This window comes from Penicillium cataractarum (genome assembly GCF_028827025.1).
Source record: "Penicillium cataractarum strain IBT 29864 chromosome Unknown utg000008l, whole genome shotgun sequence".
Lineage (NCBI taxonomy): Eukaryota > Fungi > Ascomycota > Eurotiomycetes > Eurotiales > Aspergillaceae > Penicillium > Penicillium cataractarum.
In genome coordinates, this window is record NW_026622744.1 from 3,024,830 (window position 1) to 3,040,755 (window position 15,926).

Genomic DNA, 15,926 nt, shown 5'->3' on the forward strand with positions numbered 1-15,926 from the left:
TGGATGACGTATTGGAAAAAAGGGTAGAATATAATGAAGTTAGATAGCACCGGATGTGATGGGTGCCATAAGAAGAGGGTATGATGCTGTCATGAGAATGTGTGATAACGATGAGGGAATAAAGCAGCGTCTAGGCAAGTGAGGAGGCCCAAAGACAAGTAGGACGCACGGGGCGAATATCAAGTAGAACCGTGCTTATCTGGCATCAAGCCACTTAAGCAATCCGCTGGTAGAACAGCAGATAGGCAACACGGTTGTCCCGAGAGCCATACCTGCCAAGTGGAGTACGCACGCCAGACGAGGGTCCGGAGGAGGGAGTGACAATGGTCATCGATTTCTTGCTCGAGTGCCCAGAGGAACCGGAACCACTCACTTGGCTCCAGCCCTTCTCACTATCGGCCGACTCCATATCGTCTTGGTCGATGTTCTCGAAAATGTTGGAGCGAGGAATCTTGTCCTGCCTGTGCTGCTCAAGGGCAGCTGCAAGAACCTTGGGGTCCTCCTCGCCACCAGCCTCTGCAACGTCCTCACTGCGAACACGACGAATGACAGTGTCGTCCATGCGGATCCATTCGCGGCCGTCCTGGCGTCGAACATCAACGGTATAGTGACCGCCGCTGGCATTCTTTCCGTGATGGTAGATGACACCCATGAGACGGTACTGGGGAAGGCCACCTTGGGCTGTTAGGGTGTTACGCCGGTGGGCTGGGAAGACCTCACGTGGGATCTCCAAGTCGAGCGGATAGCCAACCTTCTTCCAAATCTTCTGGGTGGCACCAGTCAAGCTATCGTAATGGAAACGCTTAAGGTGCAGAATCAGAACGGGAGGCAGCGTTTCAATGAACATCTGCTTGGTGGCTGTCACGTTGGGACCACGGGACGAGTTGAAATCGCCTTGGATACTCTCAGGCTTGGTCAAGCCCTTCAGCGCATCAACAATGTTGTGGACATCAGGCGCGCCAATATCGAGTTGCAAGGGCTGATAGGGTTCCATGGTAACCGAGGTCTTGTTGCCTGGCACCTTGAACTCCGACCGAAGCTTGCCTCCGAAGATTCTAGTGATGGGGGATTCGGTAGCGATGGCACCGGATGACTGCGTCACCGCCGCCTTTTGCTTGTGGCCAACCTCCAACCATTCACCGTCACCGGACGTTCCATTGGTGGTACCGTGTCCGTCGACACCGTTAGCACCGTGAAGCTTGGATACATGCTTTGCAGCGCGATCACATTCCTCATGCAGCTCCTCAAGCAGGAAGCCAAGGAACTCCTGGGCATCTTGCTGATGGCCACGGCGCATGTCGCGGAAACGAGGCAACTGTCGAATCATTTCATAGACAAACTCCGGAACAAAGGCTTCGCCATATTGCTCCAGCTCGTTTGGCTTCAATCGAAGTCTCAGCTGATCCTCCGATGCGGCGGCATCGATGACGTTGAACTCGCGCATGAACATAATCATGGCGTCGATCAAAGGCATGTCGCTGTGGAAGCTGTGAGCTGCTCGTCGACCGACATGGTCGAGGAACTGGTGGAATGGAACGCATGAAACCAGGATCTGCAGGACCGAGTTCATATAGCACATGTTTCCCGTGTTTACCAACCCTCGGGGCTCGAGGAATGCGATCTTGTCACTGTACTGAGTGACATCTTCGCCCAGGCTGTTCAGGACGTCTGAGAGAGACTCGCTCTTTTGTACGGCCAGGGTGTTCGAGTCCGAGGGAGCAGGAGCGCTCGTAGAACGGGCAGCATTCTTGGATCGAACAAGATCAGCCCAGGACTTTGGTGCGGAGCGAACAGGTGAAGTTGGCTTGGCGGTATCATCGGCAGCAGGCGTGGACCCGGTCTCTGACTCGGCAGTGGCAGTGGAAGACTTGGGTGTTTCCGAACCGGCACTGGATGTATCCTTGGCTTCACGGCGCGAGGCTACTGGGGTGGTCGGTACGACCGGGACGATGGGGATGGCGGGCTTGGTGTCCTTTTTCTGGGGTTGAGACTTGGCAGTGGGGGAGGGCGTGGTAGCTTGCGTGGAGTGACCATCCGAGGGATGTACTGAAGTAGTTGGCGTCTGAGGTTCTGAGGTGATTGGAGCGGCCTTCTTAGCAAGCTTGGGTTTCACCCATTTGCCCTTCAGGTCTCCAATGATCCAGCGTCCGTCTTTGGGAGGAAACTGGACTCGGTCCGGCATGGGACGAATGTTTCGGCGTCTGAAGGGTGGCCCAGCGGGGAAGGGAAAGTCGGTGACGGAATCCCAGGGCACCTGTGATAGTGATCAGTCCTCAGTTCTGAGTCCGAGTCCTATAATTTCAGGATAAACTTACTGGTGCAGCGAAGACCGGCTCGGGATCGGGCATGATTGGCTTGGGCTCCCATCGAGGAGGGGGAGAAGCTACTGGATAATGCTGAGGTTGTTGCTGGACAGGAAGGATGGCGTGGGGATCATGCATCTCGTGTTGGAGTGGTGGGGGCGGCGGAATCGACGAAGACATGGCTGGCTGCATGGGAGTTGATGTCCGGGGTTGCATAGGCAAAGAGTGATGCGGGATATGAGTAGGGGCCATGATGGGCTGTGCTTGAGGATATGAAGACACAATCATGGGTCCGTATGGTGGTTGATAAGGACGAGGTGGCATCTGCTGCATATGTCCATAGGGAGGATACCAAGGAGGGAACTGCTGCGGCGAATACGCGGGAGGCATGTGCCCATTCATGTGTGGAGGGTATCCCATATACGCCGGTGTGCGCATGTTGGGAGGAGCGGGGTTGTAGAAATCTTGCTGTCTCCGCGACGGGGGCATGGGCGGCTGCCCATGAGGCATCGCGGGGAGATGGTGGTTCATCTTGATCGGGCTCGGAGGGAGGTGTTGCCTTTATGCTTTGACCACACGCGTTACCTCAATGGGAGCCATGCGCTATGGGAAAATCAAGAGGATTAAGTGATTGGGAGAGGAAACACGAAGCCTCAGGCGAGATTATGCAGCCATTTTGGCTCCGTCCGGAGGTTGGGAGGGAGGTTGGAAGCGTAGAGAATACAGCGGAATTCGGATGGGATAGATTTCCTGAATGAGCAGAACAAATGACAATTAACCACGATGCGCCGGGGGACAGCTTGAAGTGAGGGGTTTGATACCTGAATAGTCACGTCAAAGAGTGGGAAAGTTGGTTATGACGGCCAGCAGACTAGAGAGTCTGGGTAAGTGAAAGGGGGATTAGGGGAAGAAGCAGATAGTCCCTCATCGACCCTCTTCCGAAGCGAAGCTGAAGTGCCGCGAGGTGGAATCCCGGGCGCTGAATCAGCAAACGCTGAGTCATCCGGCACGTGCTGGCGATGTCATGCCCGCCGCCCCTCCTCGACGACTCTTGCAAGCAACGGCGTCCTATTCCTGGACGCTTCGTCTATTCTTAGATGGCCCCTCGAGGCGTCGTCTATTCTTATCCTTTGCAAACTCCTCTCTGCTTGTTAAGCCGTGGTGGTGGTCTTGATACTGCTTGTCCTAGGTGATTTGACGCTCCACCTTATCTGACTGAGACTATCAGATCCCAGCAAACCCCTCTTGTCTGCTTCCTGGCCAGCTGGGATTCCTTGGCTGAACCCAAACAGTTTCATTTCGAGGTCAATTTTGGTCTCCGTTTTGCCAATCCCTCCTCGGAGATGTCGTCCAATGCGGGACAAAATCCGGCTGCCTCTAAAGCGGTAAATATATCAAATACCTCGGCCGCTCCCGCGACATTTCACTCGACAGCTTCGACCGACAATAGCTTTCAACGACGTGCAGGGGGATCAGGAAGTGTTGGCGCAGGACTATCCACCAGAAATCTAGGCGCGGCGAGGAATAACCAGGCCCTCAAGAGTCAGCACAAGCGGCAGAGGAAACCCCGATTGTTGGATGATGACGAGTACAGTGAATCGGTAGGTATTCTAAGAATACTGGGTCGAGATTGCCTACTGACACACTTCATTATGTCCAGGCCGTCATGAGATCAACAAACAGTCGCAAGGGACAGACGTCCATCACCCATTTGATGAACTTTTCCTTGCCACCCCGTCCGCAGTACCAGCCGCAGCCGCGTAACACCCGGCGCTATACATCATGGGGAGCGGGATCTGGATATCATGCGGTGGATAAGGCGCGCTACGTGCATGCCAATTACCGATTCATTGTCTCGCCAACCCAAAACTACCATGCGCAGGCAGCGAATGCCGACGTTCATCTGGACTGGGCTTCAGTCCTTCAGGTACTGGTCTCCGCTCAAACCCAGGCTGCTAGTTGTCCAATCTGTCTGTCCACGCCGGTTGCGCCACGAATGGCTCGATGCGGGCATATCTTTTGCCTGCCCTGTCTCATTCGTTACATGCATTCATCGGATGACGATAACCACCATGTCCCAGAGAAGAAACCTCGATGGAAGAAATGTCCAATTTGTTGGGACTCGATCTACTCCTCTGAAACTCGCCCAGTTCGATGGTTCCGCGGCCAAGAGGGTGATCTTCCCGTTGAAGGTGGAGATGTTGTCTTGAGACTTGTCAAGCGAGAGCCTGGTAGTACTCTCGCTCTTCCACGAGACGGTGCCGAGACTCTCAATGCTGGGGATGATGTTCCATGGTTCCATGTTGCGGAGGTCGCTGATTATTCTCGAATCATGAAGGGAGGGCAAGACTACATGATCTCTCAGTACGAGGCTGAGATTGAAGACCTTCGCAGACAGGAAATCGAAGATGAGCTTTTGTTTGGTGATGAGAACACCTGGACCCGAAAGGCGATTGGTACTATCAACGAGGCCAAAGAGAAGGTGCAAGGGATTGGGAATCCACCCGACATTTCTCGTCAGTCTGCCGCAAATAAGCAGATCCGTGACCCAGCCATGGAGCCCGATACCTCTGCATCTGGTTCATCCGAAAGCATGAATCCGTCTGGTAACGGATCTTCCGCTGCATCGACAGCTGCTTCTGGCACTGATATCACTCAACCCCCAACGGACGTAACATCAGCCCCACATCCCTCAGATGAAGCGGAACATCTATCAGAGGCCATGGGCAACATTCAAATCAACCAAAAGCCCCCTGCCAAGTCGCAGCCAAATGGCAAGGGCAAGGAAGCACAGGCACATCCGTCTGATCAACCGTATTACTTTTATCAGGCACTACCTCAGTTCTATTTGTCTTCTCTTGACATTCGCATTCTCAAGGCAGCCTTTGGCGACTATGCTCATTTCCCTGCTACGATCCTGCCCCGGGTAGAGCATATCTCCACTGGCCACATGGTTGATGACGACCTTCGCAAGCGTGTCAAATACTTGGGCCACCTGCCTTATGGATGTGAGGTCAACTTCCTCGAATGTGACTGGAGGGATGTCGTTGTGCCGGAAGTCTTGAACCGTTTCCGCTCTGAGACCGAGAAGAGGCGCAAACGTAACCGGGATAAAGAAGCTCGCGAAGAGAAAGATCGCATCCGCGCGGAGAAAAAGGAGGACGAGGAGCGCTGGGCTGCTGCACGTCGCAAACGACCAAGTTTCGGCAGTGCTAGCGAAGCGCCGTTCTCTACTCACGACTTCCAACCGCTGGCCAACAATGCCGAGCTGTCCCAGTTTGACAGTGGCATGTCTTCCGCCTCGCCCCCTCGTGCTGCTTCTCAATTTGGCGCATTAGCATCCCCTTCCACCAGCCCACCAGGGGCTCGTACTGTCTGGGGAACGACTGCGATTCCATCGCTTTCTCCGACTTTGGATGCCCAACGTACAGTTCCGAACGATGGCTGGTTACAGGGCTGGGAGGACGAGCTACTGGCCCGACAAGAGTCCGAAATCATTGCACAAACTGCTCATGAAAGCCTGGCTCCTGGACCCTCAGCCTCACAAAGTGCAAGTGGTGGTGGTGGTGGAGGAGGAGGAGGTGGTGGTGGCAAGAAGAAAAAGAAGAACAAGATTACCTTGATGTCGACCAACAGTCATAGAGGAGCATAGACCCCGACGATCGGCCGGATCAGGCGCAGATGCTTTTCATAGCACGGAGGTCTATACTTGAAGGAAGTGGCTTGGAGTGGTATCTGAATTCTGTCTCTGCGTTGCGCACTGCACTGCATCACCCTATCTTATCATTATATATATATCATTTCTTGTTAAACCGAATGTTCGAGTTCCGTCCTGCCTTTTTGCATCTCGGCTCTGGGCCCACATTCCAGTACACAACATTTCAATGCGATCTTGGAATACAGAATACAGAATAAATGGAAATAAACATAAGACCACGAATATCAATGTATCTTTCGCTTAGATTTATTGTTTCTAGTGCAGTCCTTTGCGTAATCCTCGCAAAGCCACGAATCCTGGTTCCTGGTTCCGTAGTCAGCACCTTAGTAGGGAACCCGCATCGAACGACAAGCTTGGCATTGGGATCGTCACTGCAGGGAAGGCGATAGCGAGGATACCCACTCCGTTCCTAATTGTGGCCCAACTAACGGAGTCGGCTGCCAAGTGTAGGAAGCACAGAACCGCGGGACAAGTCCCAGGGGTCAGGCCATGTAATTACAGTATAACTAGAGCAGACTATGTCTATACTGTAGCAGGGTATCGGACCGGCGAATGTGTGGGGGAGACAGACGAGCGGAAGAGGCGTGAGCCGGGCGTATTCCGCAAGTAAAATAAGTAAAATTACGTGTAGTAATTGGTAACGTGGAAGTAATTCGGTGGGAGTTGGCCCCTACCCGCACATAACTCCCGTGGGCCCAGCAGTACACGGTACTCCATACGTGTAAACAATCTGTTTTTCTCCTTCCCTCTAACTTCGTGACCCCTTCTCTTCCTCTTCACCTTTCCCCCTTTTGCCCTTCTATCCGCCCTCAATTGCTGTCGGATATCGGCCTTCCGATTAGGCAATCATGACTTTGACCCGCTCTCAAACGGGGAAAACCCCCAAGTAAGTGGCTCTCTTAAAATCTGTCTTGCGATCCACCGAGGGCACTCCCCCCCGTCGCGGGCTACTATAAGAACGAAGCCTCCCCTGCCAATTCTTGCGCACTGCCTTTTAGAAACTTTCTTTCGCTAATCTTGTGTGCTTGCGCATCGTTTCAGGAAGATGGAGCGCCCCGGTTATATCGAGACCCCTGGCCGTCGTTCCACTCGCAAGAGCGCTGCCCTCGACATGAGCGAGAAAGACGTGTCCGATACCCCCTCCGAGACCCGGTCCAAGTCTACCACTCGCCGTCGCACTTCCGCCAAGGTCAAGTCAGAGGATGAGGAGGAGATTGAGGCTCCAGTGAAGGTTGCGACCAATGGCCACGCCGCCAATGGCTCGGCCAAGCCCAAGTCGCGCATCGTTGACGGTTGGGAGGAAGGCTTGGACCCCAAGATCGACTACAGTGGACACTATGAGTTTGGTGGATCTCCGGGTGTCCTGGCCATGATGATCGGTTTCCCCATGCTCATGTACTACATGTGGATTGGCGCGACTTACTACGATGGCAAGTTCCCTCGTCCTGAGGAGGGCCAGAGCTACGGCGAGTTCTTCTCCCATCTGGTGAACCTGGTCTACACTGGCGCATTCCCGTCGGTCAAGGCCTGGACTATCTACTGGGTTTTCTTCATCTTCGAGGGTGCCTGCTACGTTCTTTTGCCCGGTGTTTCTGTCTCCGGACGGCCGTTGCCTCACTTGGGTGGTAAGCAGCTCCCGTACTACTGCTCTGGCGTGTGGTCGTTCTACACTAGCATCATTCTGGCGCTGGTCCTCCACTTCACTGGCCTCTTCAAGCTGTACACTATCATTGACGAGTTCGGCCCTCTTTTGAGCGTTGCGATTCTGTCTGGCTACCTGGTTTCCTTCATCGCCTACTTCTCGGCCCTGTACCGTGGCCAGCAGCACCGCATGACCGGTTCCCCCATTTACGACTTCTTCATGGGTGCGGAGCTCAACCCCCGTATGTTTGGCATTCTTGACTTCAAGATGTTCTTCGAAGTCCGTCTGCCTTGGTACATCCTGCTGGGTCTGTCCATGGGTGCTGCCGCTCGCCAGTACGAGAACTACGGTTACGTGTCCGGTGAGGTCATGTTCCTTGTTATGGCTCACTTCCTTTATGCCAATGCCTGCTCCAAGGGTGAGGAGTGCATCGTGTCTACCTGGTAGGTCATCGTCCTGTATTCAATGGATGTTCTTCGGGATCTAGCTAATGTAAAGAACAGGGATATGTACTACGAGAAGTGGGGCTTCATGCTCATCTTCTGGAACTTGGCTGGTGTGCCCTTGAGCTACTGCCACTGCACCATCTACCTGGCTAACCACGACCCCTCCGAGTACCACTGGAACCGTTTCTTCCTTGCTTTCCTGTACATTGCCTACCTCTTCGTCTACTGGGTCTGGGATACCACCAACAGCCAGAAGAACCGTTACCGCCAGCAAGAGCGTGGTACTATGGTCCAGCGCAAGTCTTTCCCCCAGCTGCCTTGGCAGACTCTGGAGAACCCCAAGACTTTGACCGGCCCCGATGGATCAAAGATTCTGGTCGATGGGTGGTGTAAGTTTATCCCAACAAGCAATCTACTTCTGTGGAACTACATACTAACGTTCTCAACAGACGGCAAGGCTCGCAAGATCCACTACACTTGCGATCTGTACTTCGCCCTCAACTGGGGTCTGATCACTGGCTTCTCCAGCCCCTTCCCCTGGTTCTACCCCCCTCTTCTTCGCCTGCATGATTTCCCATCGTGCTCTGCGTGACATCCAGCGGTGCCGTATCAAGTACGGCGAGACCTGGACTGAGTATGAGAAGCAGGTTCCTTACCTGTTCATTCCTGTGAGTATCACCATGCCACCCGATATCATACATTCGAACAATACTGACCAGTTATTACTATAGTACGTCTTCTAATCTACCCACTTATTTGGGTATCGCATCTTCTGTTCCATAACCCCCCTTGTTTTATAATCTTTGTACAGGGGCTTCGAGGTCATACTGCTTTCCTGGCAGCCCACCAAAATTTCTTTTTCCATAACCACTTTTTTGGGACTTGAACACGATTCGAGATATTTTCCTTATAATGCTTGCCAAAACTTCGGTGCCGTAGGATCCCAGTTCGAGGGGGTCTCGCGGTAACGGGGCCCATATTCCGCTTCGTGTACATTATTCAATGAAGTTTTTTTCTCATGTTGTTTTATGTCTGTTTTAATTTTCAATCTTCGCTGTTTCTATCCATTGGCGACCTGTACTTTTCGTCGAGATCCTTTCTCATTTGCATTGTATCCTCTTGGCGTTTCATCTACCTACAGGAAATGGTAATTGAACTTTCGGAATCTCTCAATGATTAAGTGAAGATATACGTCGTCTATGTAAATCTAATCTCCTCTGTATTTGCGTAACTTGAAATCTTGCCGGATGTATGTACTCCGTAGTCTTTTGAGCTATGGGCGTAAAAGGCCCACCTCTCACTATTAGGTCAGATGACTGGGGAGCACCCCGCGGTCTTATCGATAAACTGTTTTTACGAGCTCCGACGTCCACGACCTTGAATTGCGGACATTCATTCCTGAGAACTCGGAATCTGCTCACTTGAAGCAATTGACACCATGCTCATCCAAGAGTCTCACGTCGATGTCCCCACTACGGCCGATGGCCAGGGGACGATGCGTAAGTACAAGATCTCCCTCACGAGCTTACCCCCCACCATACATCCAAGACATGATCAAGGATACCACGCACAATTACACCATCCAAATGAAAAGTCCGTACTAAACATATCTCAGGAATCTACATCTACCACCCTACTATCCCGGGCTACCCCAATGCCCGATTCCCAGGCGTAGTCGTCTTCAGCGAGATCTACCAAGGTGAGATGCCCTCCATCTGGTGATATCACCGGATCTGTCCAACATTCTAGTCAGAGGTGTAACTGACAAGATTTATGTGGATGGGATGTAAACAGTGACTGGTCCTGTTGCACGCTTTGCGCGACAGATTGCCGGTCAGGGTTATATTTGTGCGGCTCCGTCTAGTTATCATGAGTTTACGGGTCCGGAGCCTCTTAAGTATGATGCGGAGGATACGGATAAGGGGAACGCGTGGAAGATTGGGAAGGTATGTTACTCACCTCGGTTATACCCTCCTCAACATTGATGAGATGTTACTATATACCCATCCAATACCCAATCCCCCTCATATTCTACGTCTATATCCCATATACTAGGTAACTAATAACTAACCCACTAAAACAGAAACTATCCGCCTACGACGAAGACGCCAGTCTCTCGGTAGACTATCTCCTCTCACTGCCGACATGCAATGGCCGCGTTGGCGCGACGGGTATGTGTCTGGGTGGCCATCTTGCGTATCGGTGTGCGTTGGATAGTCGCATTAAGGCGGCGGTGTGTTACTTTGCGACCGATATCCATAGTAAGACTTTGGCGCTGGGGAAGAATGATGATAGTCTTGCCAGGGCGGGGGATATTAAGGGGGAGTTGTTGATGGTGAGATATCCTATCCTTTTCCTTGAGATGAAATCGGGTCTACTTGATATGTTTCTTTCATGTTTTTTTGATGATCCCCGTGCTTGCTAGTATGATAAGCTGACGTGCTATACCTTCTCTAGATCTTCGGCAAAAATGACAACCATGTCCCGCCAGAGGGACGGGACTTGATCCGCAAGACCCTGCATGAGAAGGGCGTTCTTTTCAGTTTCTACGAAGTCGCTTGGGCACAACGTGAGTCTTTATATACTACCTGACCCATCTTTTCTTTCTTTCTTTTCTGTTCTGGATAGAGTTTCACTGACTACGACACAGATGCCTTTATCCGAGATGAGCTTAGCAAGGGCCGGTACGATCCTGCCATCACCAAGGCCTGTTTCGAGATGCTGCTGGAACTTTTCGGACGCACCTTGAAGTTGGACTTGGGCGAGCATGATGGAAAGAAGTTGGTTGTTGAGGATGTTTGCTAAGTGGGTGGACGTACATGGTCGCAGTGCTATTCTGATCCTGTCTTGGGCTCGGCGAGAGCTCCGAGGGACAGGATGGGGTTGGGTAGGACGGAGTGCGCACAGAAAAAGGGGGGGGGGGGGGGGGGGGGGATGACCGGGATCAATGTTTGATGGTGATTTATTGATTGATTGTATTGTTTAAGTCTGGTAGAGGTGGATTGTGAAGATGGCTGGTGGGGATTTCAAGGGATACTGTACGTGGGTAAGGATGCGAGGATAGTACAGTACAATGGGTGGCCCAAAGTGGGTGATGCAAGAAGTTATACGTACTCTTCCGTATAGTTTTATCTTCTGGAAGTTAGCTTAGAAGTTATAGTTTACTTGAGGCATGAAATCTCGAAATAATTTTTTATCCTGAACAAGCTAGGTGTGTGCACGATATTGCCTATGTGGTCGCCAGGCCGACGCGATCGTCGATGATACGGCGTGCAAGGGCGGGGGTGGCTGGCTGGAACCTTGGGAATTGGAAGGCCGAGGCGTTTGTAGTGCTCCGTTTGCTCTTAGACTATGTATAGTTTATGATACTGTAGCTGTAGTAATTGAAGTAATTGTAGATTGTAACTATAGTTAGAGTTGTCTAGTGACGTCGTAAAGAGACTAGCAGCAATCTGGTACGGTATTAGCTATCTCGTTCCTGATAGCTGTAATTAAGTTCTTGGTCGGTCGGGCGGGGGCTGGAAAGGAAACGATCGGTGGATAGCCCCATTATTCAATGTGATATTCGATCATCGATGATGGATAAATAATGTGATCAGACCTAGAGCTCTCTCCATGATAGGTCTGTGCCATTTCTGCAGAGGACCTCGGGAAAAGACTGCAGCCACATCGTAGTGCATTTCCTTCTATTTGCTTACTTCGTGTACTGTCCTTGGTATCTTCTATTCTTAGCTGGGCCCAAGCTGGGATCACCCACGGACTGCCCGCCGTTTACCAGTGGCTCGCCCATGGAACTGGCTGGTCCCTGGCTTCACAGTTCCCAACTACAGGGGAATTTATGGGGTAGAGAATATTGAACAGAAAGGGGGAAGGAAAGAAAAGAAATGAGTAGACAGTTCGTAGACACAATTTTCAGGACCGAGTGGTCGTCATTACGAAAGACGCTAGAGGTGAATTAGCGTGGTCGATTCCCTGCTCGAGTGCCACTCAATTTGCGTTGGCCTGAGGACTGAGGCGTAGTTAAGACCAAGACCAAGCGCTAGTCCACCACCAACCACCAGTCCTCCACCACCTCCACCCTTCTCGACCTTCCCCCGATCTTCACCCACTCTCGCTACCTCCGTCGCGCTCTCTTTCGACCTCGATCCCCCGTTCGCACCGTTCTAAACCACCACGCGATCGCGACCGTTTCTCCCAGCCACGGGTCAGGGGACTCATTGCGAATATAACCTCCCCCAAGACCTCCCCCAACTAGCAGTCGCACTCCCGACCGAGACGCCTTGTTTTCACTCCCTCACCCACTCGTCGTCGGCGTCGTGAGCCCTTCAATTCGCCATGGGTTCGACGCAATTCGGCAATTTCCACGTGAGTTCTCTGCGATCTTCGACCTGGAATGGAATGCTCTGCGTGCTCTCCGCCCAATCGGCAGCCTTGGTCCTGCCCATACCGAATAGGAACGGGCACGGCAGCTGCATCGGGAACCGGGAACGAAGACAAAGGCATACGCAGCACATTAGGATATGAATCAGTTGTACTGACCGTGGAGGGTATTACAGGACTTTTGTCGCGACTCGACATTACCCGTCTGCAATGTTCGTGAGACCTTTTTTTTCTTCTGGTTGTTTGTGCTTGCGCCGGACCCGCCCCAGACTGACTGAGTTTTGTCGCATATAGCTTTTCAAGGTGAACCAACCGCCTGGAATTGGCTACGGTGGATGTGTTTTGGAAGGTATCGGGCTTAGTGGAGGTCGGAATCTCGCTAATCTAGGTATGCTTGCGTCATATGGTCATATGGAATGATTCGGGGTTGAATACGTGGGGAATGGTTGGGTTAATTCGGAGACAGGCTCGATTCTCTTCGCGTTCATTGCTATTCTGGTCTCGATCGCACTGATATGGAGGTCGGACAGGAAGCATGCCGCCGTCGGGCGACGGTATGTACACCCTCGGGAATACAGAATACGGATTGGGGAATTGATTGGCTAATGGTGTGGACTGTATAGTGAGATTCAAATGTTTTTGTTGGGATTCATTATTATCGAGATTTGTGAGATTTTTACCGTCGGTGGTATTCCACTTCACGATGATGTGCGAAAGGTATGGGATCTTGACTTGAACTGAAGACTTAGCTTCGAGCTAGAGGGGTATCTAATTTTTGTGGGATCGACTAGGGATTTTCGGCGGTCCACATTGCGGCGATCACCGCCACTTGCTGGATCCTTCTTTTGAACGCGCTTGTTGGCTTCCAGCTCCTTGACGACGGCACGCCAGCGTCAATTGGCCTGATTTCCGCCTCTGCTATCGCTTTATTCATTGGTACTGGATATATCGCCCTCGACACGGCGTTCTCTTGGACCGGACATTTCGACTCTAGCGTGACGGGCAGCAACAACCGCAACATCGGCCTCTATGTGTTGTACCAGCTCTTCCCGCTGGTTTGCCTGGTTCTGTTCTTCTTGCTCGAGACCGTCCTAGTGTTGCGGGTGCTGGGCGAGCTCCGCCCAATGTGTATGTCATCTATGCAGCCGTTTGATCGAGACCGTATAACTAACTACTCGTGTAACAGTCTACCTTGCCGGCGCCGGCCTGCTTTTCGCCATTGGCCAGATCTTCCAGTACGTGATCAGTACGCATCTATGCCAGGCCACATCCGGGAAAATCAACGGCGCTTTATTCGAAACCCTGTTCACCCTCCTCTCCGTCATTGGTGTCTGGGGCTTCTGGAGCAGTATCACCGAAGACGACTGGCCCCTACCCGTCGGAAGTGGTTATAACTAAAAGCCCGATTTTCCACACAAAGTTTTACGATGTTGAAGCTTAGTCTTCTTACGTGCTGATCTTTTTTTTTTTTGCCCTGCTTCACATGTTTACATTTTACATGTTTCTTCCGATACATACATGGAATTTTATGTCTTCAGAGACTCTTCGAGGCGTTTCGAGTTCCTTTTCTAGTGACGAGACGCGGTCAGGTCCATTCTGGCCCCTGTCGACGATGAACAGAGCTTTTGACGTTGTGATACCACATTTTCCTCGGGTCATGTTTCACGATTTTTTTGCGTCTGCTTGTTATTTTTTTTCTCTCTATTTGCGTGCCTCCACGGGCAGGCGTCATGTCTTGTTTCTTGTTCTTGTATGTCTCTCCGATACTTGATGTTCTGGGAAATCCTTGTTTGATTTCATCCCAGTGGGCGGTCGTGATCTGTACACGGGTTGTTGATTTTTGTCCTTCCCCCCTCTATGGGTAATGTCTTTTGGGAAAGTGTTGTTGTTTTTTCTTTTATTTTGTCAGATACCTCTTCGTCATGTAATTAAGGATATTAATCCATGTTCAATAATTGATTTTGAATTCGTGTGCTATCTAGGATTACAAGGTTATACTTACACTTGGTGAGGATGTTATACTGTGCTCTATGTATATATACTAGAGGACTTGAAGATATACAGAATACCTCAGGCGACGCAGGAACGGGTACAAGGGGATTCTCAGTGTAAGGAAACCCTTCGAAGTAACCATTGACAGCTCTCTAAGTTGTTTGATAATGGTTTCTCAAGTCTTCGTCTCCTACCGCTTAACACGATCATCAATCCTTAATACCGATAGGTGAACAAAATCTACAATGCACAGTACACACTTCATGAAGAAGAATTAGGCCACATAGTTATAAACATCCTATAAGGCTTGGATTTAACAGACAAGGCTGAGTGCATTTACCCAGTGTCTCCCGCCCAACGCTCGATCCCCCGGATGTGACCTAGTGTGACCTAAATCTACCAAGTTTGCCTTACTTATACTCGCAGCTATCCGTATCAATATCACACCGGAGTACCCGGGGTTATTGGATAGGATGGGATAGATGTGAGGTTTTTTGCTTGCGTAGTAACAGACAGGCTAGGAGAGGGAAAGGGATTATTAGTGTGACGGGACTTGAGAGGGGTGATTGACCATGAAGATAAATAGGGCTGGGTTTACCACTTAGGATTGTCGAGGAAGAGGTGTAAAAGCACTCGCTACTTCCTATAATAGTGGACGCTGCTAATATGCGTATAAACATCTCGACTATCATTCTTGCGGCGGGCTTGACGTCGGGGGTTGCTAGTACGGAGGCCTCGTCTTCGCCAGTACCATCTTCGCCGTTATCGTCTACTCCAGTAACGTCTTCTCGACTTCACGATCGAAGCTATGCAGCACCTTTATCTTGTATGCACTCCTATGCCAGCACATGGCGGTGACTGGCATCGCCGCTACCTGATTCCATAAAGTCATCCTCTATGCGCCGCTGCTTTATACTGACCTCTCAATCACGGACAGTACTCGAACAAAACCGGATAACTGTCGAACTCCTCCCACCAACCTGCAATCTAAACGCCTGCCTCGGTCTTACCGGTACATTATCTTGTATCGCATCCGCTTTACAAGCACGAGACCCGGCAGCGCTGTCAAAGTGTTTGACAGATGGGATGCAAGGGGTATGTACCGACCTACCTTATATGCCTATCTTGAGGGCAGTGAGGATGTCTGCGCGATACATATACTAATGCCTGGTTCGGTTTGCCTTATCATAGATTTGCTCTTGCGCAGCTTGCATTCCTGCTGCTATTAGACTGTTGAATGCCCTCGGTATGTGTTTGTCGGGTCCCGGTGGGAATCCCACTGCGACGCCTTCGGTATCTTGGAGTACGTTTGTGACTGCTGCTGCGGTTTTGCAGGATGTTGGTGTTGATGGTGATGTGACTGCGACTCCGACTATGACGGCTTGAGTCAATGTCTCATGAGGGGTTTTGCTGATTGTGAGATTGAATGTCAAGAATGGGGATTG

The 15,926-nt window shown here is 51.3% G+C and overlaps 5 protein-coding genes across 5 annotated transcripts; 4 read left to right on the plus strand and 1 right to left on the minus strand.

Moving 5' to 3' along the window:
• Positions 1–214: 214 nt before the first annotated feature.
• On the minus strand, positions 215–2,834 carry N7496_010254 (mRNA-binding ubiquitin-specific protease UBP3; the record flags this gene model as incomplete). The annotated part of the gene is made up of 2 exons (XM_056703167.1): positions 215–2,254; positions 2,316–2,834. 2 exons carry the CDS (start codon positions 2,832–2,834, stop codon positions 215–217), a joined length of 2,559 nt encoding a protein of 852 aa, XP_056552167.1.
• An 812-nt stretch (positions 2,835–3,646) lies between these two features.
• On the plus strand, positions 3,647–5,955 carry N7496_010255 (RING-type E3 ubiquitin transferase MAG2; the record flags this gene model as incomplete). Its single annotated transcript, XM_056703168.1, has 2 exons — positions 3,647–3,904; positions 3,964–5,955. The coding sequence occupies 2 exons, from the start codon at positions 3,647–3,649 to the stop codon at positions 5,953–5,955; spliced, it is 2,250 nt and encodes a 749-aa protein (XP_056552168.1).
• Positions 5,956–6,869: 914 nt separating this feature from the next.
• Positions 6,870–8,701, plus strand: erg4 (c-24(28) sterol reductase; the record flags this gene model as incomplete). Its single annotated transcript, XM_056703169.1, has 4 exons — positions 6,870–6,907; positions 7,063–8,106; positions 8,167–8,498; positions 8,559–8,701. 4 exons carry the CDS (start codon positions 6,870–6,872, stop codon positions 8,699–8,701), a joined length of 1,557 nt encoding a protein of 518 aa, XP_056552169.1.
• Positions 8,702–9,547: 846 nt separating this feature from the next.
• N7496_010257 (dienelactone hydrolase family protein) lies at positions 9,548–10,914 on the plus strand (the record flags this gene model as incomplete). The annotated part of the gene is made up of 6 exons (XM_056703170.1): positions 9,548–9,608; positions 9,725–9,808; positions 9,904–10,055; positions 10,193–10,444; positions 10,567–10,678; positions 10,760–10,914. 6 exons carry the CDS (start codon positions 9,548–9,550, stop codon positions 10,912–10,914), a joined length of 816 nt encoding a protein of 271 aa, XP_056552170.1.
• Positions 10,915–12,444: 1,530 nt separating this feature from the next.
• N7496_010258 (chitin synthase export chaperone) lies at positions 12,445–13,887 on the plus strand (the record flags this gene model as incomplete). The annotated part of the gene is made up of 7 exons (XM_056703171.1): positions 12,445–12,474; positions 12,666–12,701; positions 12,784–12,877; positions 12,956–13,043; positions 13,113–13,206; positions 13,281–13,617; positions 13,676–13,887. The coding sequence occupies 7 exons, from the start codon at positions 12,445–12,447 to the stop codon at positions 13,885–13,887; spliced, it is 891 nt and encodes a 296-aa protein (XP_056552171.1).
• Between the last annotated feature and the right edge of the window lie 2,039 nt (positions 13,888–15,926).